At 38.8% G+C, this 22,958-nt stretch overlaps 1 protein-coding gene across 46 annotated transcripts; it reads left to right on the forward strand.

The window, feature by feature from the left end:
- Window positions 1–2,958: 2,958 nt before the first annotated feature.
- ZFP30 (ZFP30 zinc finger protein) lies at window positions 2,959–22,521 on the forward strand. Of its 46 annotated transcripts, none has more exons than XM_082708979.1 (9): window positions 2,965–3,783; window positions 3,928–3,999; window positions 7,235–7,379; window positions 7,660–8,659; window positions 8,934–8,994; window positions 11,624–11,708; window positions 13,339–13,465; window positions 14,408–14,506; window positions 18,633–22,521. In XM_082708979.1, exons 6-9 carry the CDS (start codon window positions 11,700–11,702, stop codon window positions 19,985–19,987), a joined length of 1,590 nt encoding a protein of 529 aa, XP_082565105.1. In that variant the 5' UTR covers window positions 2,965–3,783; window positions 3,928–3,999; window positions 7,235–7,379; window positions 7,660–8,659; window positions 8,934–8,994; window positions 11,624–11,699; the 3' UTR covers window positions 19,988–22,521. The 46 variants fall into 46 exon arrangements, with proteins under 46 accessions (XP_082565103.1, XP_082565083.1, XP_082565075.1 ...); XM_082708962.1 differs by having other exon boundaries at window positions 8,556–8,659; window positions 14,411–14,506; XM_082708942.1 differs by having other exon boundaries at window positions 2,965–3,726; window positions 7,660–7,829.
- The last annotated feature ends 437 nt before the right edge of the window (window positions 22,522–22,958 follow it).

Consider the following 22,958-nt stretch of genomic DNA (forward strand, 5'->3'; position numbering starts at 1 on the left):
TACTTTAAATGAAATATTATTACACCAGATATTTTTATTACTAAAGACATTTTTAATTACTAAAATGAAACTGATCTTTTAGCTAAAATTGTTCAAAGAAACTGGTATCATCCAAGACTGATTGAAAACATCATTGAATTCATCCAAGATTTCATCTAGGTACAGGTAAAAAAACCCCCAAAAACCAAAACCTAAAAGCTAAACTAAAAAAACCTAATTGACAGATGAATATTGCAAGTGCAGCAAAAAGAGAAAGTAAAGTGCCCTTCTATTGTTTTATGAAATCCTATTAATTTCAACTTCCTGATTATATAATCCTACAATCTTATCACTCAGAAATAACAATAATCATATTATATATTTTTTGCCTTTAATTATTTTACTCATTTAAATGCCATAGCACCACATTCTCAAGGGTGCCTGGGTGGCTCAGATGGTTAAGCATCTGCCTTCAGCTCAGGTCATGATCCTAGGGTCCTTGGATTGAGCCCTGCATCAGGCTCCTTGCTCAGCAAGAAGCCTGCTTCTCCCTCTCCCATTTCCCCTGCTTGTGTTCCCTCTCTCGTGTGTCTCTCTCTGTCAAATAAATAAATAAAATCCTTAAAAAAAAAAAAAGATTCCAACACCTGGTAACATAGTGATTCATGTTGGGGAGGAAAAAATTTTTCTTCTTTGTTCTACAAGATTCTTCTGGCTGATCTAAGAATTAAATTGACATGAGACAGATTAACAGGAGGTAAACAAAAGTTTAATAACATGTATATTTCCTGTATACAAAGGAGAGACCTAGGAAAACTGAGTGACTCCCCCAAGTGGCCAAAGTCATCACCTTCATTACCATCTTCAGCTAAAGACAAAAAAAGATGCTGGGGGTGGACGGTCAGTTATGGGGGGTTACCACAAAAAGCAGAATAAACAAGGATAAGGTTGTTTTTTGTTTTGTTTTTAAAATTTTATTTATTTGACAAACAGAGATCACAAGTAGGCAGAGAGGCAGGCAGAGACAGAAAGAAAGGGAAGCAGGCTCCCCACAGAGCAGAAAGCCCAGGATCTGGGCTCAATCCCAGGACCCTGGGACCATGATCTGAGCTGAAGGCAGAGGCTGTAACCCAATGAGCCACCCAGGTGCCCCAACAAGGATAAGGTTGTTATGTAGATTTAAGTCCATGCCTTCTCCACTGATAATATTCTAGAAATTTAGGTACCTTCTTCTTGGTACAGTGAGGGAGACACCCCTACAAATGTAAAGGTTTCTTTTTAAAAAAGATTTTATTTATTTGAGAGAGAGAGAGAAGAAGACAAGTGGGGTGAGGGTCAGAGGGAGAAGCAGACTTCCTGCTGACTAGTGATCTTGATTCGGGACTTGATCCTGGGATTCCAGGATCATGGCCTGAGCTGAAGGCAGACACTTAACGACTGAGCCACCCAAATGCCCTAAATGTAAATGTTTCTTACAATAAGTAACTTCTACCCAGTTTCAGACCTTCTGTGTTTGCAGCTTCTTAAAAATAATCAGCCTAAAATAATCCTTATGCTAAAGAAGACATATTTTCGGTGGCAAATTCTGCTCCCCTACACCCACAAGCATAATGTCCATGGAAAGTTAAGAAGCAGAAGTGCAGGCCTATCAAAACTATGCCAGAAATAACACACAATAGGGCTACAGGAGAGAAAATTTTTTTACCTCTACCCATTTGGGGTTTTCAGCTGGGGCTCTGCAACAAAAAAGACAGATAACAGGAGACAAATAATTTATTAACATGTATGCACATGTCATATGGGAGAAAACAAGAGTAACTCAAAAGTGGTGGCTTCGCATTCAACAAATAGTAAGTTTCTAGAGAAATGATAGGATAAATTAAAGCAGTTTTAGGCTTCCAAGGATGGCAATCTGTGAAAGCAATTAATGAAGTATGGTTTATTTGCAGATTCCTTTGGTGCCATCTATGGGCTAAGAGTCTAGAGTTGTTTCCAATAAGGGAGAATGTATACCCTGTGTTTAGACAGAAGTGGGGGGAGGGAAGAGAGTGCTTTTCCTGACTTTCATGCTTATAAATTGCCTCTAATTCAAAATAATTCTTATGTCAAAAAGGTATATATGGAGGTTACAGTCCCTGGTTTCCTTCCTTCACAGAACATCCACTTTCAATGATACACACACTTTGAGGCACTTCACAATTATAAAAGAAACAGGCCCACAAATGGAATCACTTACCCACAGAGAGCAAGCCAAGATTAACAATTTTAAATAATAAGCAACTGCACTTTTAACTACTCCCAGATATGTGACCTTTGAACAGTCCATTTGAAACTTCCTGATTAGCACTAGAAAGGGAATCTGAAAAATAAGACTCTTCCCTTCCCTCAAAAAAATGACCTGGCGTGAAACAGCCCTTTCTTTTATTCTGCTAATAATTTCCTTGCCCCACCATCCTGCCTCTAAAATTTTCCATTCTGTAAAACTCCTGGGAATATCTATTTATTAGTAGGGATACTGCCCAACTCACGAATAGTTAAATAAAGCCAATTAGATCTTCTGATTCACTCCATTGAATTTCACTTTATTATTTTTTAAATGCCACAAACCACAGAGACTTCAGACAAACCTGGCATCACAGTCAGGCATAATCACGCACAGTATTCTCTGTGGTGCCTTCCCAGTCCTTCCTTCCCGGTGCATTGAAAGACTGGCACATATGCGGGGAAACAGCTCCAAGCAGGAAAAAACAAACCCGGTCTTCGATCACACACTCAGGCACTCGAGACACCACGCCAGTACCCCAGCAAACAACACATGAACCATGAGCAGAGCACTGGTTATCGCTCAGGGTCATCCCTTCAAGCCTAAATAAAGATCTGGAGAGGCCCCAAGCCAGGCGCAGACTCCAATGGTTGTTGCTCCAAGAGTCTCCCCAACTTCAGTAAAGGTCAGGGTTCGCCCCGCCCCCAACCTACTCCCGGGGGGACCGAGCCAAGAGCCAAAAGTAGAAAGCTAGAATACACAGTGATTTTGGACTACATTTCCAAAAAGGGAGCAGGCTCGGATTATCCTCGGTAGCACCGGTCACTCACAGGATCACCTTTGCAGGCTTGAGAAACCTTGGCCCTGCCGGAACTCTACTTCTCCACTTGGAAAGCTGACTGCCTGGCCCCATTCTTCCCCGCCAGCCCTTCCTGAAGAACCGAGACATTTGTCCCCGCCCCCTGCGCGCCTGCGCACTCGTGCCGCGATAGGCTATCTGGAAGCTTGGAGATTTGAAGGCTGGGTGGTCGTCAGAGCCGGTCGCGGCAGGATCGCGCGGAGCCCGGCTTTGCTGTGGCCGCGGCTTTTCGGAAAGAAACGAGTACGGGAAGGGCCGGATTCTGCGGACCGGACTTGGGAGTGGGCTCTGGGGCCTCGGACTACTGGGCGATTCCTCCAGAGTGAGGAGACCCGGACCGGGTGGATTTAAACTCGTGCGGCAGTGACGGGGCCGGGCCGGGTTTGTGGGCGCGGCCTATTCTGCAATTCGAGAATTGCAGTCCTACACTCCTCGGGGTCCTACGCTCCTCGGGGTCCTACGCTCCTCTCTCTTCTCCTCAACCACCTAGGCCCGGCCGTAGAGGGCAGTCGGAGGTGGAGCCCCAGAATAAAGGTTCCCTGAAAACGCTGGAGCTAGATTCAGTGACCTCTGAGGTCCGGAGTATCCGCTGGACAGAAGACAACGCGGTGGGCCGTCCCACGGGGTGAGCCCTGGCGATGTCCGAACTACCGCGTTCGCAGAGCCGCGAACCTGGACACGGGTGACCGCAAACCTTTCCACATTTGCCTCTCGTTTCCGTTTGTGCATAACTCTGGTGGTTAGGGAGGGTCGCAGGGCACGGAGGGTGGTTTCTAACCGATGAAGAAAAGCCTGGGGTGTTAATGAACACTGTCTGCTTCCCCAGCCCTGCCAGTCTCCGGAGAAGGCCTTTGAAGTGAAAGGAACCGCCTCGGCGCCTCGGCAAGCCAGGTTCTATGTGAGTTTGTGCTGCTCTTTGTTTCCGTGAAATGCATTTGATTTTCAGAACACTAGGCTTCTTGATTTTCTTCCCTTGGAATGTGCTGCTTAAGAATGGTCTATTCATCGATTTGGGCTTTAAGATTTCCCTGTGTAGATAACGGCAGGGGACCTAATTAATAGGTAACGCTCTCTAATGTCCATTTAGTGCAATTCTGCTGTTAGTTAACCGTATGCTATATATTCAGTTGCTTTGTGAGCACTTTTTCTTAAGGATTCTGATTGTGGAAATACCGCTTTGGGAAGTCAGTGTTCGTGCTTTGTTTTCGACTGTGGTTTCTTAAGGAGTAGTTTAGGGTTTGTTTAGATACCTTCAGTGATTCCAGATTAGGGGTGGGGATTTTTTTTTTTTTTTTTAAGATTTTATTTATTTGTCAGAGAGAGAGCGCAAGCGAAAGTGAGCACAGGCAGACAGAGTGGAAGGCAGAGTCAGAGGGAGAAGCAGGCTCCCTGCGGAGCAAGGAGCCCGATGTGGGACTCGATCCCAGGACGCTGGGATCATGACCTGAGCCGAAGGCAGCTGCTTAACCAACTGAGCCACCCAGGCGTCCCGGGGTGGGGATTTTTTTCCAAAGGACTCCGTGATTGTAAATTTTTACTACCAGGCAGATGTGGTTGGTTGGAGGTTTGGTTGCATGGGTTTGTTTTGCTTATTTTTCACAAATACAAAATGGTATATATTTAAGGTGTACAACATGCTTCAGTATATGTATACATTGTGGAATGGAATGTTTACCACATTCAGACTAATTAATTAAGGTCCATCACCTCAGAGCTACTTTTGTGTGTGGTGAGAAAACTTCAGATCTACTCTCCTAGCAAATTTTAGGTGTATTATACAGTAACTGTGCTGTACTTTTGGTCTTCAGAACTTACTCATCTTATGACTGAAAGTTTGTAGCATGAATTTGTTTGGGCTGTGTTTTCAGTAGACTCAGGTATATAAGGTGTTTAAGAATTTTGAACCTATGGGCACCTGGGTGGCTCAGTGGGGTAAGCCTCTGCCTTCTGCTGGGATCATGGTCTCAGGGTTCTGGATGGAGCCAGCAGGGAGCCTGCTTTCCCCTCTCCCTCTGCCTGCTTGTGATCTCTCTCTCTCTCTCTGTCAAATAAATAAATAAAATCTTAAAAAAATATTTTTTGAACCTAGATTAAAGGAATTTGAATACTTCTTGCTACTTAAATCTGAGTGAGTCTAAGCAATATTTTTAGTTCCAGTTTCTTCATCTGTAAATCCAGAATTACAATAATATTTACCTCACGGGGCGGTTTTAAAGATTGCCTAAATTAATATCTCTTAACGCTCTTGAGGAGTACCAGGCACATGAGAAGAGTGCTTAACTAATATTAGCTGTTGGGTTTTGTTTTTTTTTTTTTAGCGATTTTATTTATTTATCAGGGAGAGAAGAGTGAGCACAGGCAGACAGAATGGCAGGCAGAGGCAGAAGGAGAAGCAGGTTCCCCGCTGAGCAAGGAGCCCCATGTGGGACTCAATCCCAGGATGCTGGGATCATGACCTGAGCCGAAGGCAGCTGCTTTAACCAACTGAGCCACCCAGGTGTCCCTTAGCTGTTGGTTTTAATGATGATTCTTAGTCATTCCATATCAGCTTTCTGTATTCTCAAAAGTAATGAAAATGTGGGGCGCCTGGGTGGCTCAGTCGGTTAAAGCCTCTGCCTTCGGCTCAGGTCATGATCCCAGAGTCCTGGGATCTAGCCCCACATTCCCACATAGGGCTCTCTGCTCAGCGGGGAGCCTGCCCACCCCCCACCCCCACCCCACCTCTCTCTCTGCCTGCCTCTCTAGCCTACTTGTCATCTCTGTCTGTCAAATAAATAAAATCTTAGAAAAAAAAAAGAGTAACGAGAATATGAGATTAATTAGGATGGATGCTTGCAAGCAGGAAAATGAATCAGACACTGGAATGGACCAAAACAGGGATTCTTTTCCTAAAAAAAGATTTTATTTATTAGAGAGAGAGAGAGAATGTGCAGGAATGGTGGGGGTGGTGCAGAGGGAGCCGCTCCAGTGAACTTGGAGCCATGGGGAGAGTGGGGCCAAGGGGGAAGTTCCATCCCAGGACCCTGAGACCATGACCTGAGCTGAAATCAGACACTTAATCCACTAAGCCATCCAGGTGGTCCGCAAAAGAGAGATTCTTAATGTGAAGTCTTTGGACTCTATTTATAGGTTTTCAGGATGACAAAAATCTAAGATTATGTACAGGATTGTTATATATATTTGTCAGCAGGTAATTTAGTGGGGAGGAAATCTATCATTTCATAATATCATCAAAGTTATATAAGACCCAACAAGATTGATTCTTACTACTATAGAATAAAAATCTGGTATAACTAGAAATGGCTTTTGGGATAACCTTTTATAAAAGTAGTATCCAGCAATATGGAAATGATTAAGTAACTCACACTCCATCCCTGTGGTAGAATGTTATGCAATACTAAAAATTACATTTATTAGTAATTTAGTTAATCATCAGGAAAATATTTATGTATAAATATAATATTGAAAAGGATCTTTATGAATAAAAATATTTGAGAAATTGTTAAGTTATATATGTATCATAAACACAATTTATAAGATACATTGCAGGGATTTATTTATTTATTTGTTTTTAATATTGTACTTATTTATTTGACAGACAGAGATGACAAGTAGGCAGAGAGGCAGGCAGAGAGAGGGAGTGGGGGAAGCAGGCTCCCTGCTGAGCACAGAGCGGGATGCGGGGCTGGATCCCAGGACCTTGAGATCATGACCCAAGCTGAAGGCAGAGGCTTAACCCACTGAGCCACCCAGGCGCCCACATTGCAGGGATTTAATAACTGGTGTATTGACTGGAGCCTGGGAAGGTTAAGCTCAAGTTATTGAGCAGCTGCTGTGAAATAAGCATTTGTTTTTCTCTCTCATAATCACTTTGGAAAAGCATTGTGATCCTTCACAGAAGGATCTCAGGTATTGATGAGAGACAGTATTCAAGAATTGGTAGGAATTTAAAAGAAAGAATTGGTAGGAATTATTCTTTCAGTCACATTGTTTTCCTTGTTGTTACAATTTATGTAGGCCTATTTAATGACAGTTTCTTAATGACTATAAGAAATAAAAAATGACTGAGAAATAAAAAATTCTTTTTAGGGAATGGCTTTCTTAAAAAATTTTTTTATTTTTTTATTTGACAGATCACAAGTAGATAGAGAGGCAGGCAGAGAGAGAGAGGGAAGCAGACTCCCCACTGAGCAGAGAGCCCATTGCAGGGCTCCATCCCAGGACTGTGAGATCACGACCTGAGCCGAAGGCAGAGGCCCAAACCACTGAGCCACCCAGGTGCCTTCCCCCCGCCCCCGAAAATGGTGTTTTGTTTTGTTTTTTTTTAAAGATTTTATTTAGGGCGCCTGGGTGGCTCAGTGGGTTAAGCTGCTGCCTTCAGCTCAGGTCATGATCTCAGGGTCCTGGGATCGAGTCCCGCATCGGGCTCTCTGCTCAGCGGGGAGCCTGCTTCCTCCTCTCTCTGCCTGCCTCTCTGCCTACTTGTGATCTCCCTCTGTCAAATAAATAAATAAAATCTTTAAAAAAAAAATAAATAAAGATTTTATTTATTTGACAGACAGAGATCACAAGTAGGCTGAGAGGCAGGCAGAGAAAGAGAAGTAGAAGCAGGCTAACCGCTGAACAGAGAGCCCAGTGTGGGGCTCGATCCCAGGACCCTGGGATCCTGACCTTAGCCGAAGGCAGAGGCTTTTTAACCCACTGAGACACCCAGGCGCCCCGGGGAATGCTTTTTAAAACAATATTTCTGGTGGAGTTAATGCAGGAGTGTAAAATAATAAGTAACCAAGGGACCTAAAAGGGAAGAAATTAAAATTATCCATGGTCTCAACATCCAGAAATAATCACTATTAATATTTATAGCATATTTTCTCAAAATATTTCTATAAGCATGTGTTTTTGTGTATGGTTTTATTTCCAAATAATGGGGTAACCCTAATAGAAAATTTAAAAGAAATCAAGACCTCTAGTTATTAGTTTAAGAGACATTCAGTACCCTCATGGATTATCATGGGTATATGGAGAAAGGTAAAATCCCAGCATCCCCCTTCTTATTTGAGAAATCTTCCAAGTAATTATAATTCTTGTGATAGAAATAGCATTTAAAGTGAGAGACTTAATTATAATTTAAAGTTAATTGTAAGTGTCAGAATGGAAATAGGGAAATTTTCACCCATCTACTGAGGTCTGTTTCACATTAATGATTTAAAATAGCTAATTATATTATATATTGTTTTATAAACTGATTTTTTTTTCTTTCAGTATATCTTGAATACTTTCTATTCCTTAACAGTCTTCTAGAACTTAGTATTTAATGATAACTTTAGTATTCTATTTTATGGATGTTTTATAAATCACATAAGAAATAAGCTATTGGGCAGTAATGTTCAGACTGCCTGAGCAATTCCTTCAACAGGCTTTCTGTGTGCTATTACTTACTCAAATGGGTTACAGGGACACTCTGAAGTGTTTGGCTGAATTTCTGGAGGATTCTCACAACATGAAATAGACCAGTCTGCTTTGTTATGCCAAAAACTTCATTCGTCCTCCTGATTTGGGTGAGAGTTTGAGAAATGAATGAATGATAATTTCCTAGAAAATTAAGCTTACAAAAACCAAAATTATTTTAATTTCAGCAAAGAGTGACTAAAACTAAAAATTCAGAAGTAAAAATAGTAGCATGTTAAATGTATGGAGTTAAATACCAAAAGAAATAGCTGAGAGAGGTAGTTTTTAGATTTAGAAGCTAGGGAAAAGGATAGCAGTGATGTAACTTTTGGAGCTTTTTGTAATATAATATTCCTTGCAGAACTATTTTAAATTTATGTCCAGGTATGTGATACAAACCGTTAGAGAACAAGATAAAGATCACCTGGGATATCATCAAGTAGAGGTAACAGAATAAAATTTTATTCTAACTCCATTCCCAGATTGTTTTATGAACCTGTGTGTTCATGTATGTGTATGTATGTAGTTTTTCTGTCAAATATACAATTATAGTATAAAATTCTTTTCTTTCTTTTTTTTTTTTAGATTTTTTTCATTATTTGACAGAGATTATAAGTAGGCAGAGAGGCAGGCAGAGAGTAAAGGGGAAGCAGGCTCCCCACCGAGCAGAGCCAGATATGGGGCTCGATCCCAGGACCCTGGGATCATGACCTGAGCTGAAGACAGAGGATTTAACCCACTGAGCCACTCAGGCGCCCCCCAAAATTATTTTCTAACCTACCTTCTCCCGACAATTTGTAGTGATCGTCTTTCCATGATATCAGATAGAATTTTACCTTCATTTTTAGTGTTTTTTTTTTTAATTAAAAAGTTATTTTTTAAATGTTTGTTTATTTTTTTTACTAACCTCTACACTCACCATGGGTGTTGAACTCATGACCCTGAGGTTAAGAGTCATATGCTTTCCGACTGAGCTAGTCAGGCATCCTCATTTTTAGTGGGTTTTTAGTGCCATTGTGTGAACACGATAATTTATTTAACCTGCTAAAGGATATTTAGGTTCTCTCTAGCTTTTTTGGGTCCCATTATAAACACTTTACACATATTCTTTCTATATCGTACTATGAGTATCCATTTCCCTTCCATTTAGTAATAAGTATCATCAATTTTTCAAATCTGCCAGTCCAGTTCCTTTGTTTTTTTTTTTTTAAAGATTTTATTTATTTATTTGACAGAGAGAGATTACAAGTAAGCAGAGAGGCAGGCAGAGAGAGAGGAAGGGAAGCAGGCCCCCTGCTGAGCAGAGAGCCCGACTCGGGACTCGATCCCAGGATCCCGAGATCATGAACCGAGCCCAAGGCAGCGGCTCAACCCACTGAGCCACCCAGGCGCCTGTCTACTTCCTTTAATATGCATTTCCTTAGTTACTAGTGAGGTGTGTTTTGTTTTTTTTTTAAAAGATTTTATTTATTTATTTGACAGAGAGCTATCACAAGTAGGCAGAGAAAGAAGGGAAAGCAGACTCCCCACTGAGCAGAGAGCCTGATATGGGGCTCAATCCCAGGACCCTGGGATCATGACCTGTGCCGAAGGCAGAGACTTAACCCATTGAGACACCCAGGTACCCCACTAGCTAGTTTTAACTAATAAGTTGCTTCTACTTTCTAGAGAATTAGTCATGCTTAGGTTTCACAAATTCACTTTTCCCAGCCTGGGTACCAAGAGAGATGGGTTGATAAATGAGATTCTACAGGCAGTATTGATGATTCTGAACAGGCAAATGATGACTGGTGAGCTCTGAGGATTTGGGAATGGTAGTTCACCCTTCCCCCAGGGAGGGATTCCAGTGTGCAAGTATAGTTTTGTCATGATAAATTCTGCTAGCGTGGGCTATATACAAGTAGTTCTCAAATTGTGTCAGTAGGACCAGTAACATCAGTATCACTTGGAAACTTTTTTTTTTTTTTAAATTTCTTCCCACATGAATGCATTGACTTTAATTTTTTTTTTTTAATTTTTACTTGTTTATTTATTTATTTATTTACTTTAAATAAACATATAATATATTTTTATCCCCAGGGGTACAGGTCTGTGAATCACTTGGGAATTTTTTAGAACCGCAAATTCTCAAGCCCAACCCTACACCTCTACTGAATGCCAAACTCTAAGAGTGAGGCCCTGCAAACTGAGTTTTAATAAGCCCTCCAGGTGATTCTGATGTACACAAAGTTTAATCATCAAACTTTGTTGCCCATTATGATGACCTATCAGAAATTTTATAAAATCTGAGGGAGATTTAAAAATCCTGATTCCCAGTTCACACTCTATACTAATGAAATAAAAATGTTTGGGAGCTAGGAGCCAGGCATCAGTATATTTTAAAGATCTGCAGGCAGTTCCAGTGTCTAGCAAAGTTGGGGAAACTCTTGTCCAGAGTATTTTTTTCTAAAGATTTTATTTATTTATTTGACAGACAGAGATCACAAGTAGGCAGAGAGGCAGGCAGAGGGGGGTGGGAAGCAGGCTCCCCACTGAGCAGAGAGTCCGATGCCCGACTTGATCCCCGGACCCTGAGATCATGACCCAAGCTGACGGCAGAGGCTCAACCCACTGAGCCACCCAGGTGCCCCCAGAGTATTTTCTGTTTCTACATTTAGGGAGGCCAACCACATTCCTGAGTCTTGGAAAGATGTCTGGTTCAGATGATGTAACAACCACTTCTCAGCTGGGAAGGTGGGAATGGAGGGAGATGGATCTGCTCAGGACAGGCCTGGGCAGCCCGTGCTCAGTTCCAGATCAGCCTCCCTAGGGTAGGGGACTAATTAGAAACCCTCCTGCTGCTAAAGTGTCTGGACATGATCTTCCAGGGCAAGTCTCTGCTCTCTGTCTGTCCTTGTGCAACTGATTTTCCTGTGGTTTTGAGGAGGACATGTATTTTTCTAAACTACCTCTTATCTCTCATTGTCTGTGTGTTGGAGCAGGGAGGAGTGTAGGAAGGGAGAAATAGTGTGACGTTTTAAAATTGGAGAGTTCTGAGGCAATTGTAGTCTTACGGCTTCACCTTCTTCCCCCAGCTCTAGCTTCTGTGGACTCTGCTTCTCCAGTAAATGACCTTTGAGGAAAACTGACCAATTCTTGGAATCTAAAATCATGGCTCATGTAAGTTGGTGTTTCTGTTTGAAGCACTGTAATGTTTTTCAGGTTATGTGAAAATTCTCATTAACTATCCAGAAAGTTCCTAACAGCCCTGTCCAATAGCTTTTCCTCAGTCTTTCCCATTCTAGTAAGGGATGGAACCAGGCAGCCAGGCCCCTCCCATGTGCTTCACTCTTTTCCACCCATGTCCATGTGTCTGTTGACCAAATAATTCAGTGTATTGACTGTGTTCAGTCTTTGTCTAAAGCAGAGATAAGGTAGAAGTGAAGTCCCTAGAGGGAGTTGTTTGATCTTAGACTCTTAGTAGTGGAGAACACTAGAGTAGCATTGTCCAAAAGAATTATAATGTGAGTGACCTGTATAATTTAAAATTTTCTAGTGGGGGTATTTTTAAAACGTAGAATTAGTACTTTCTTAAGGGCAGTTGGCAGCATGTCAGTCTCATAAAAAGTATAGAATAATCTGCGAGGCACTTATATAATCTTGAACTTTTTTGAAGTTATATTAAAAAATAACACATGCAGTTAATTTTTTTTTTAAAGATTTTATTTGTTTATTTGACAGACAGAGATCACAAGTAGACAGAGAGGCAGGCAGAGACAGAGAGAGGGAAGCAGGCTCCCTGCTGAGCAGAGAGCCTGATGAGGGGCTCAATCCCAGGACCCTGAGATCATGACCTGAGCCGAAGGCAGCGGCTTAACCCACTGAGCCACCCAGGCGCCCCATGCAGTTAATTTTAATGTTTTATTTAACTCAATATAGCCAAAATTTATATATATACGGCACCAAAATATTACCATTTCAAAAGTGTTTTATGTTTGTTTTTCTTTCTAAAGTTTTTTATAGCTGGTATGTATTTTTGAATTATAGCATATCTAAATTTGGACTAGCCACAATTTAAGTGTTCGATAATAACATGTATAAGCCAGCATATTGGACATTGCAGCTTCAGAGATTTTGTGTAACCTAAATTCTAAATATAACTTAATACCTTTAAAAGTATAGAAATACCTAAATATAATCATTCCCAAGTCTAACACAAATGGACTATTTTTTAGTAAATTAAAAACATTCAGTAAAGTATTTGTTATAACAAAGAAAAATGCTATAGTGATGAAGTTAGGTCTGGAAGAAATTCTGTAATTTCACACAGACTCTACTTTTTAAAAATAGAGATATAATGGTTCATTTGGAGGAAAAGAAATCCATCTGTTTTTTTCCCTCTAATCCTTTAAGGAAGAGAGGTTAGAATAAAGCATACATTTATTGAGAGTTTTTTTAGGCTCACTTAGGCCCAATGCAAGCAGTGTTCTTATGAACACTATTTCAGTTATTTGTGAAATTCTGATGAACTATGTGAACATACCTAGAAATAAGTAAAATTAGGTATCCGATGGTATATATGAAGTATTTTCTTTAGCGGTGGTTGGCAGACTACAACTTGTGAGCCAGATTCGTTCCTTGGCCTGTTTTTTCCAGCCTTTGAGCTCATTATGTTTTGAAAGAATTGTTTTAAAAAAGAAGGGAAAGGGGAAGGATATGAAACAGATCATATGTGGCATGCAAAGCTTAAATATTGGCCCTTTAGAGAAATAAATAATTTTAGAAATAATACACGGGTTTGTCATTTCAGCATTTGGTGATGTTCAGAGATGTGGCCGTAGACTTTTCTCAGGAAGAGTGGGAATGCCTGAACTCATATCAGAGGAATTTGTACAGAGATGTGATACTAGAGAACTATAGCAACTTGGTGTCAGTGGGTAAGCTTATCTGTGTCATATAATTTAGAAATTCACAGGACTGAATTTCTTCCTAGAAACTAGCTGAATATCTTCTTTGTAGTTAGGAATAGGCACCTGTTGTTGTTAAGCAATTAAATAGCACTTTAGCTTCCCCCATAATCCAGTGACCTTTATGTCTTTCTGTGCCTTTTCTGTAATTATTCCTCTTTAGTGACAGCTAGATATAAATTCTCAGACACTTCACAGCAAAACCATTGTCAAAGAAATCAGGTTTCTTACTGCTCTAGATGGCCTGTTATCTGTTATTCACTTGTAATGTGAGTGGGAAGACTAGAGATTCTGGCTCCCCATATCTATTTAAAAAGCTTATACAACATATATGTTGCTGGGTTCAGTCAACAGTTTGTTAAAACTCAAATTGACACATTCAGTTTACCCCAGCAGACGTAACTACCTTTTAATTGATTTGTGATTAAAAGTTTAGAATACATGAATTTTTGCATTTAATATTAGATGTATATCCTGGTAAGAAACTAATTATTTTCCTCTTAGCAAAATACCTAATAAAAGTATCTAATAAGTATGTACAGTGTTTACTATGTACTAAGTACTCATCCAGGCACTTTACATTTATAAAATCAAACCTTACAACAGTCCAATGGGTAGACATAATACCTCCTTTTAACAACTGAGAAAACTGAGGCCATAGTGACCCAGGTGGCAGAGGGAGGATTTGAAGCCAATGCTCTCAAATCAATACTTTCTCAAAAAAACTAAAAAAATCATTACTTCCTCTCAAGAAAGAGACTATATGAGTTTAAATTAAAGTAAGACAGTGTTCCTATTTCTCTGTTCTTAATGTTCTTTGTGGTCCTGAAGTAACACCAATACGAATGTTTTTCAGTCCCTGAAGGCTCAATCAAGTTAATTCTTTATTATGTACCGTTATGTTTTTTCAAGCAGGATGTTCCATTTCTAAGCCAGATGTGATCACCCTACTAGAGCAAGGGAAAGAACCCTGGATGGTTGTGAGGGATGAGAGAAGAAAAAGGAGCCTTGGTGAGTAAATGCTATTCAGGCAGAGATTCGTGGTTCTGGCATGGCACAGCCTGCAGGTTGGCAAGGAAACACACCCCATAGACGTTGATAATGAAGAGAAGACCTGAAACTTGGGAAGAAAACTTAGATCTCCGCATGAGCCCGCAAGGAAATTTCATCTATACTTTACTTGTTTCTTCACTCTCATATTTCCCTGTCATTTCAGTGGGGGAAACTTCATAATGGCAACCATTTTACCTGTATTTTGGATCAAATTCGTTTTTGGTTCATCTTTTGTATATATATTTCTCTGGTGCTCTCTTTTCATGAAGTTTACATTGTAGTAGGGAAGTCATACAATACACAGATAAACAAATGGATTACCAAATATCATGAAGTGATTAAGTTATGAAGAAATGTAAGTAGTGTAAGAAAATGGAGAATTGTGATGGCTTGAAAGGGGTAACTTTAGATAGGGTGGTCAGAGAAGAGGAACCAGTTATAAGAGGCTCCAGCTGATCAAAGATGGAACCACTTGATTATCTATGCACATAACTGCAATGTAACATAACACATAAAATATGCTTAATTCCACAAATTCTTAGTGATACTAATAATAAATTGTTCAGCATTGGAAACTACTAGAGATTTAACTAATTCGGGAAATAAAAAGGAAAAGAAGTATTTTCCTTTTCTTATAAGAAATGTACCAATAGTAGATAGAGGGATGTTTTTCTTAATAAATGAAAGATGACAGAATTAGAATATTACCATTTTGGAACCCATAATGAACAGTTGGATGTGGGCATTAAACATCATACTGATAACATCACAGGAATGGGGATAATCAGACCTGTTTCTTCTAGTGAAAGGATACAGTATCATCTATGAAATAACTTTGCCAATAAAATTAGTCCTACATCTGATGAGTTTCTAAAGGCAACTGCCAATTTATGGGAATAAGATAGAGGAACGGGACACTTGGGTGGCTCAGTTCGTTAAGCAACTGCCTTTGGCTCAGGTCATGATCCCAGAGTCCTAGGATCGAGTCCCACATCGGGCTCCCTGCTTAGCAGGGAGTCTGCTTCTCCAGCTGACCTCTCTCCTCTCATGCTCTCTCTCTCTCTCAAATAAATAAAATCTTTAAAAAAAAAAAAAAGAAGAAGAAGGTAGAGAAACATGTTCTGCTGCACCTTGGCATTATAGTCAGCAAAATTAAGCAATAGGAAATCCTATAGGGTCAAAAAATAGTTTCTTCAACAAATAAATTATAAGGGAAATTTAAAGAAAGCAGCAAAACATTTAGATTAAAAGATGTAAAAGACCTGTCCACCAGTTGTACTCTATGGACTTTTTTGGGGGGATCCATTTACTATTTTTGAATTATTTAAAATTTTATGTTTGAGATGATTGGAAGTGTGAACACTGTTTCTTATAATCTTAAAGAATTACTGTTCACGTTTTTAGGTTTGGATAATAGTATATGATTAGAGATAAATCCTTTAAGCAGAAAAAATTAGTATATGGGATTTGCTTCAAATAATGTGAGGAAAGTGGATTGGGGTGTGCATACAGCCCTGGATTGGGCACGGGTTGGTGGTGGTTGAGGTTGGGTCATAGATGCATGGATATTCATTATACTGTCCTACTTTTGTGTACGTTAGAGATACTCTGTAGTATAAAAAGTTTTATTTTAAAGTTATGGGGAGATAAAAAGAAAATGAGAGGTGAGAGAGTAGTGAATACAATTATATGCAAGTCTTGGAGAATTTCTGCCCTTTTTAGGGCACACACATGGGATATAGGAAATGTCTTTTAAGATGTGAGGTATTAGAACATATTTATATGTTGAAAGGAATGATTTCAAAGAGAAGAAAATTGATGGAGTAGAGAGGATAATTTTGTAAAGAATGACCTTCAGTAGATAGGAAGAAGTAGGAGCCAATTTATGAAGAAAACCCATGCATATGAAAAGGATATGGACACAGGTTGGTTGAATAATGTGAAGGGAAGAGTACATGTTTTTCTTTCAATTGCTTCTGATTTCATGTTGAAATAAAGAGTAGGATTATTGGCAGAATATGAGGATTATTTAGTATTTTATTGGAATTCAGTATGGATTACTCAGTATTTGGTCAGCATTGATTCTGAGTAGTACACTCCATGGTTATAGGGTTTTAATATTTACAGATTTCTTAATACATTCGCCCTGGTGTTATTGTGACTAAAACTGCCTCTGTCATAAATACATATCCCATATCCTCTTACATCAACAAAAGAAAAAAGGTGATTAAAGACATCATTCCTTGGGAAACAAATTAATTTTATAGCCAGGTAATATGCTTCTCATTTTCTTTTTAATTAAAGCTGATACCCTGCAAATGGAAATAACGTTTCTTCTTTTATATTGATCTAAGAGGGGGTAGTATTTTGCTTGCACATTGGCGTTGTTTACTAAAGTTCTTGATTCAGTAGAATCCAAACTAGTGTTTGGTTTATTACTTTTTTTTTTTTTTAAGATTTTATTTATTTACTTGAGAGGTAGAGATCACAAGTAGGCAGAGAGGCAGAGAGAGAGAAGGAAGCAGGCTCCCTGCTGAGCAGAGAGCCCTATGCAGGGCTTGATCCCAGGACCCTGGGATCATGACCTGAGCCCGAAGGCAGAGGCTTTAACCCGCTGAGCCACCCAGGCACCCCTGGTTTATTACTTTTAAATGGTTAAATATTTTACATATATCTTAAAAGTTGTAACGTTAACATTTCTTAATGTAGGCCAATCTTTTGGTATTTAAGTTCAACCTTTTGTTTCATTGTAGGTCCAGCCAGTTCTTTCTTGATTAGATCACACATACATTGTGAAGGCTATTATTTCTAGTTTCAGTTTGTTTAAAGTAGAACAAGATCCTAAAGTATTCAGCTTTGTTTTTATAGGAATGATGGTCTTAGTTGCTTGCAGGGATAAGAACTGGCATAAACAAATTTGCGAACAAATATAGCTGACTTTTTGTTTACACAGATCATAAGATTACAGCTCAGCGTTCATGCTGTAGTATCCAAGCTGAGAATATTCAAAATGCAAAGTCTTGATTTGGCATGTCTTCTAAATGTCAGGGGCATATATGAGAGTGTCCGTTTCATTATATCCACATTGAGAATGTTCTGTTTTTGTAATGAAAAGCTTTAAGTTTTATAGAAGGAGTTGTTTTATTTTTTAAAGATTTTATTTTTAAGTAATCTCTATACCCGAAGTGAGGCTCAAACTCACAACCCCGAGATCAGGAGTCACATGTTCCACCAACTGAGCCAACCCCGTTCTCCATAGGATGAGTTTTATAATTTGTTCTGCTTTGTGATAATAAAGAGTATAAAAAAGTAGGAAAATTTATGAATATATATGTAAAACAAAATTGAAAAAGTGTTAAGAAACAAGGAACAAATTTCTACTGGGATAGAAAGTAAAGGATATAAATTAGATGGAATCAGCATAGTCTGATTTTTAACATGGTACCTAAAGGATAAAAGGACCCCAACTATGTGGAAAATGCAAGCTGGCAGTTCTGGGAGATTTAATAGCCAGTGAAAGCTCTAAGAAATAGAAAGATTATGACATATTCTAGGAGCTGAAAGGAGGCTAGTGGAATAGGAGTATAGGGAACAAAGGAGACAATGACAAGGTGATATGGTAAACAGAAGCCATGTTATTCATGATAAGATGTTTGTACATTATTTTATTTAAAAGGAGTAATCATTTCAAAATTTAAGGGGGTGCCTGGTTGGCTCAGTCAGTTAGGTGTCTGCCTGTGGCTCAGGTCATGATCCCAGGGTCCTGGGATGGAGTCCTGCATTGGGCTCTCTGCTCAGTAGGGAGCCTGCTTCCCCCTCTTCCTGTGCACCTCTTGTGTGCACGCTCGCTCGCTCCCTCTCACTGTCTCTCAAATAAATAAATAAAATCTTCTAATAAATAAGTAAAAATTCAAGTAAAGATTCTTTAACTGCATCAAATACATGATTATGTTAGAGGTTTTTAGCTCATTTACTTCAACTGAGTTTTATTTTCTATTTTTTTTTTCTATTACAAAGTTTTTATTTGCTGGTTTACTTTTTCTAGAATAAGAAAATAGCATGTATTTATCTTGTTTTCTTTCAGATTTAGAATCCAGATATGACACTAAAAAGTTATTTCAAGAAAAGGATATTTTTGAAATGAATTTATCTCCATGGGAGATAATGGGAAGAATTAGAAGTTGTGGCCTTGAAGACTCCTTTATCAGAAAAGATTATAAATATAAAAAGTTTGAGGGACAAGAAAATCCTCAAGAAGGATATTTCAGGCAAGTGAAAAAAATGCCCACCTACAAAAAACTCACATCTCTTACTCTGTATCAGAGAATTCACAATAGAGAGAAACCCTATGAATGTGGGGACTGTGGGAAGGCCTTTAGAGTGCGCCAACAACTTACTTTCCATCAGAGAATTCACACTGGTGAAAAGCCCTATGAATGTAAAGAATGTGGAAAAGCCTTTAGACAGTGTGCGCACCTTAGTCGACATCAGAGAATTCACACTTCTGACAAACTCCTCGAATGTAAAAAATGTGGAAAGATCTTTACATGTGGTGCAGATCTTCGAGTACATCAGAGAACTCATATTGGTGAGAAGCCCTATGAATGTAAGGAATGTGGGAAGGCCTTTAGAGTGCGAGGACAACTTAATCTCCATCAAAGGATTCATACTGGTGAGAAACCCTATGAATGTAAGGAATGTGGGAAGACCTTTAGGCAGTACGCACACCTTACACGACATCAGAGACTTAATATTGCTGAGAAGTGCTATGAGTGTAAGGACTGCGGGCAGGCTTTTTTGTGTAGTACAGGCCTTCGAGTACATCACAAACTTCATACTGGTGAAAAACCCTATGAATGTAAGGAATGTGGAAAGGCCTTTAGGGTGCGGCAACAACTCACTCTCCATCAGAGAATTCACACTGGTGAGAAACCCTACGATTGTAAAGAATGTGGGAAGACCTTTAGTCGTGGCTATCATCTGACTCTCCATCAGAGAATTCATACTGGTGAGAAACCTTATGAATGTAAGGAATGTCAGAAGTTCTTTCGCCGTTACTCAGAACTTATTTCACATCAAGGTATTCATATTGGAGAGAAACCCTATGATTGTAAGGAATGTGGGAAGACCTTTAGACTGTTTTCACAACTTACTCAACATCAGAGTATTCATTTTGGTGAGAAACCTTATAAATGTAAGGAATGTGAGAAGACTTTTAGACTGCTGTCACAACTTACTCAGCATCAGAGTATTCATACTGGTGAGAAACCCTATGACTGTAAGGAGTGTGGAAAGGCCTTTAGACTTCATTCATCACTTATTCAACATCAGAGAATTCACTCTGGAGAAAAACCATACAAATGTAAGGAATGTAAAAAGGCATTTAGACAACATTCCCATCTAACTTACCATCAGCGAATTCATAATGTAACTAAGTAATTATAGGAAAGCCTTCTACTGTGAATTTTGTGTTAAAGGGCATTAGAAAATAAATTCTAGGGGAAGTTATTGAATATAGGAATCCCTTTTGCTTCATGCTTAGAACTCAGCTAAATAAGAGGTTTTATTTGAAGGAAAGGATATATTTATTTCACGAATTTGTAAAAGCCTTTCCTCAGCATTAAAAACCATGTTAAACTTCAGGAAATTTGTTCTAGAAAGAAACTCTTAAAGGAGTAACTATAGGAGAGCTTTTGATCTTATCTATTGTATCACATCTATTCTTCCCATCTTTATAATATACCTATGGAGATTGCTAGGGCACCTAACTCATCCCAAAAATGATAATTGAAAGGAAAGTCCTTTAGCCTGCATTTCCTATTGAACTGTATTTTAGGGCAACTAGAAGTTGATGAGCTAAAATTCTTTATTAGAGTTTTGCAACACATAATGAAATACTGGATCTAGGCACAATTCTCAGTAGAGGTTAAGACCAGTAGATACCCATCAATTGATTTTAATCTCATGAAAAGTAGGATAAAACACTTTGTACCCCCAATGAGTTACAATAAAGCATATGCATCTTGCCCTCAAATATTGAACCTGAATCTAAGCGTCAAGATCTAACTCCCACTTTAGAGAAAATTCAGGGAACAGAAGAATATGATAGAAGAAGAAGCAATTAAACTAATCTAAAATGTGAGTAATTCTACAAGATGAATGACCTAGCTTCTCAAGCAATAAAATGGCATTGAAAAAGGGGAGGTGGAACTCTAAGATATTAAATGAGTCTGAAGAAATGCATACCAATCAAATGTAATGAATTAGATTCACGAGTTGAACAAACATGTAAAGACATTTTTATAACAATTGGGGAAATGGGAGTATGGACAGCATTAGATAATATTTAAAAATTATGTTTTTGTTAGGTGTGATAATAGCATCGTGGTTATGTAAAAATGTTAGAGGTAAGTTTATACACAAGACGATGTTAATGTCTGGAACTTTTAAAAAATGCTTATGCAAAAGAAAAATTAGAATGGATAACTTGTTTGTCAGAGTGATGGTAAGATGAGTCTTGGGTACATGGTTTTTGTTTATTTTGTTTTTGTTACTTTCTCTACTTTCATGTATTTCAACTTTCCCATAGTACTATTTTAAAGATAAAATTAGCTATGGTATTATAACCCAATTGAAGTAAATGATTTTTTAAAAGTTACTACATAACAAAATTTGTGGATGTTGTCAAAGCTCTGCACATTGGTATATTAAATATGCTATATCATCTTTGGGAAATAAAAACTGAGGGTCCAGATTTTATCTAGTTTACCTGTTACTACCTCTGTTACCATGCCTGTCCCATAGTACTTCATATGTTTAAAGAATGAATTTAAAAGCAATTACTACACCTAAATGTGGAAATTAATGGACTGGACCTTCAGTGTTTAATAAGATAGTTACCAGCAATATGTTGAGCACTCATAACTGTGCACTTGAATTGTGGCTAGTTTGAATTAAAATGATGGTAAACTGTAAAATGCACATGAGGTTTTGAATATTTAGGTTTTTTTTTTTAAGATTTTATTTATTTATTTGACAGAGATCACAAGTAAGCATAGAGGCAGGCAGAAAGCGCGATGCGGGGCTCAATCCCAGGAGCCTGGGATCATGACCTGAGCTGAAGGCAGAGGCTGTAACCCACTGAGCCACCCAGGCACTCCTGAAGATTTAGTTTTTTAAAAAGAATGTAATTTATTTTGTTTCTTGCAGAATTTCTCTGTTGTGATATCCAGTGGGTTACATTATTACATAATACAGAACCCAATTTTAGTATCTTTCTGCTCCTAAGTAGCATGTTTGCATCCTGAGGTCTTGGTTCTACACTGAGTCATGCTCCACCGCCCTCCTCCCCACCCCTCTTCATGAAAGGTAGCCCGTGTTTATAGCTGAGTAGATTTCTCAGACTGTTTCTAGCCTGGAGATGTTTTGGGATCCCAAGCCCCTTTCACTTTGTATTGTTTCTGTCCCATTAAGTTGAAGCTAGTTGTCTTAACAACTGTATTTTAAATGGATTTTATTAGGCTTCACTAAGACAAAAGATCAACAGGCTCTTCTTTTTGTTGGGCTCCTATGAGGCCACTGTGGAAAAATGACTTTGAAATTCTTAGAAGCCCTGCTATTTCACAGAAAGGCTAAGTTAGGTTCTTCCTTATTCTGAGGCTTCATTTTTAGGACAGCACCATATTTTTTATTTTTTTTATTTTTTTCTCCTCTCAGTCCCAATTATAACTTTGAAAACCCTTTGTTATCTGGAAACACTGCCATGGAACCCTCTGTATTTCCTTGAAATTCTACTTGAAATATTCACCAATTGATACAATGAGTAAAATGTGATTTTTCTCTTTTCCTGTGTTATGATGGATTATCTTCATGAATTTCCAAACATTGGCTAAGCCTTACATCGCTGGAATAAATTCCATTTGTTTGTAGTGCATACTTCGTAGTAGTACATAAATATATTGCTGGATTTACTGTGATTGCTATGATGTGCTAATATTTTGCTGAGGACTTTTTTTTTGAGGATTTTTGTATCACTGTTCATGAGGAATACTGGTATACTGATCTGTAGTTTTCTTTTATTCAGCTGTCCCTCATTTTGCTAACATGGTAATGGTGGCTTCAAAAATAGGTTTCGAAGTATTGCCTCCTTTCAATTTCTGGAAGAGGTAGTGTAGAATCATTAATTATTATTTAAATGTTTGGTGAAACCCAAGTGAAACCATTGGGCTTTGAAATGGACTGAATGTGTCTGCTCAAAATTCATGTTGACATCTAACCCCCAATGTACTGACAGGAAGTAGAGCCTTTTGGAGGTACTTAAGTGATGATGGTGGATCCCTCCTGATTGAGATTAGTCCCCTTATCAAAGGGATCCCAGAGAGCTCTCTTACACTTTTCTGTTATGTAAGGA

This window comes from Mustela nivalis, assembly GCF_964662115.1.
Source record: "Mustela nivalis genome assembly, chromosome: 18".
NCBI lineage: Eukaryota > Metazoa > Chordata > Mammalia > Carnivora > Mustelidae > Mustela > Mustela nivalis.

Bases quoted from the DNA above. Each gene is read 5' to 3' on its own strand.
- ZFP30 (XM_082708952.1), top strand. The intron at 13,466-14,407 runs GTAAGCTTATCT...TGTTTTTTCAAG, and splicing joins TAGCAACTTGGTGTCAGTGG to CAGGATGTTCCATTTCTAAG. The intron at 14,507-18,632 runs GTGAGTAAATGC...GTTTTCTTTCAG, and splicing joins GAGAAGAAAAAGGAGCCTTG to ATTTAGAATCCAGATATGAC.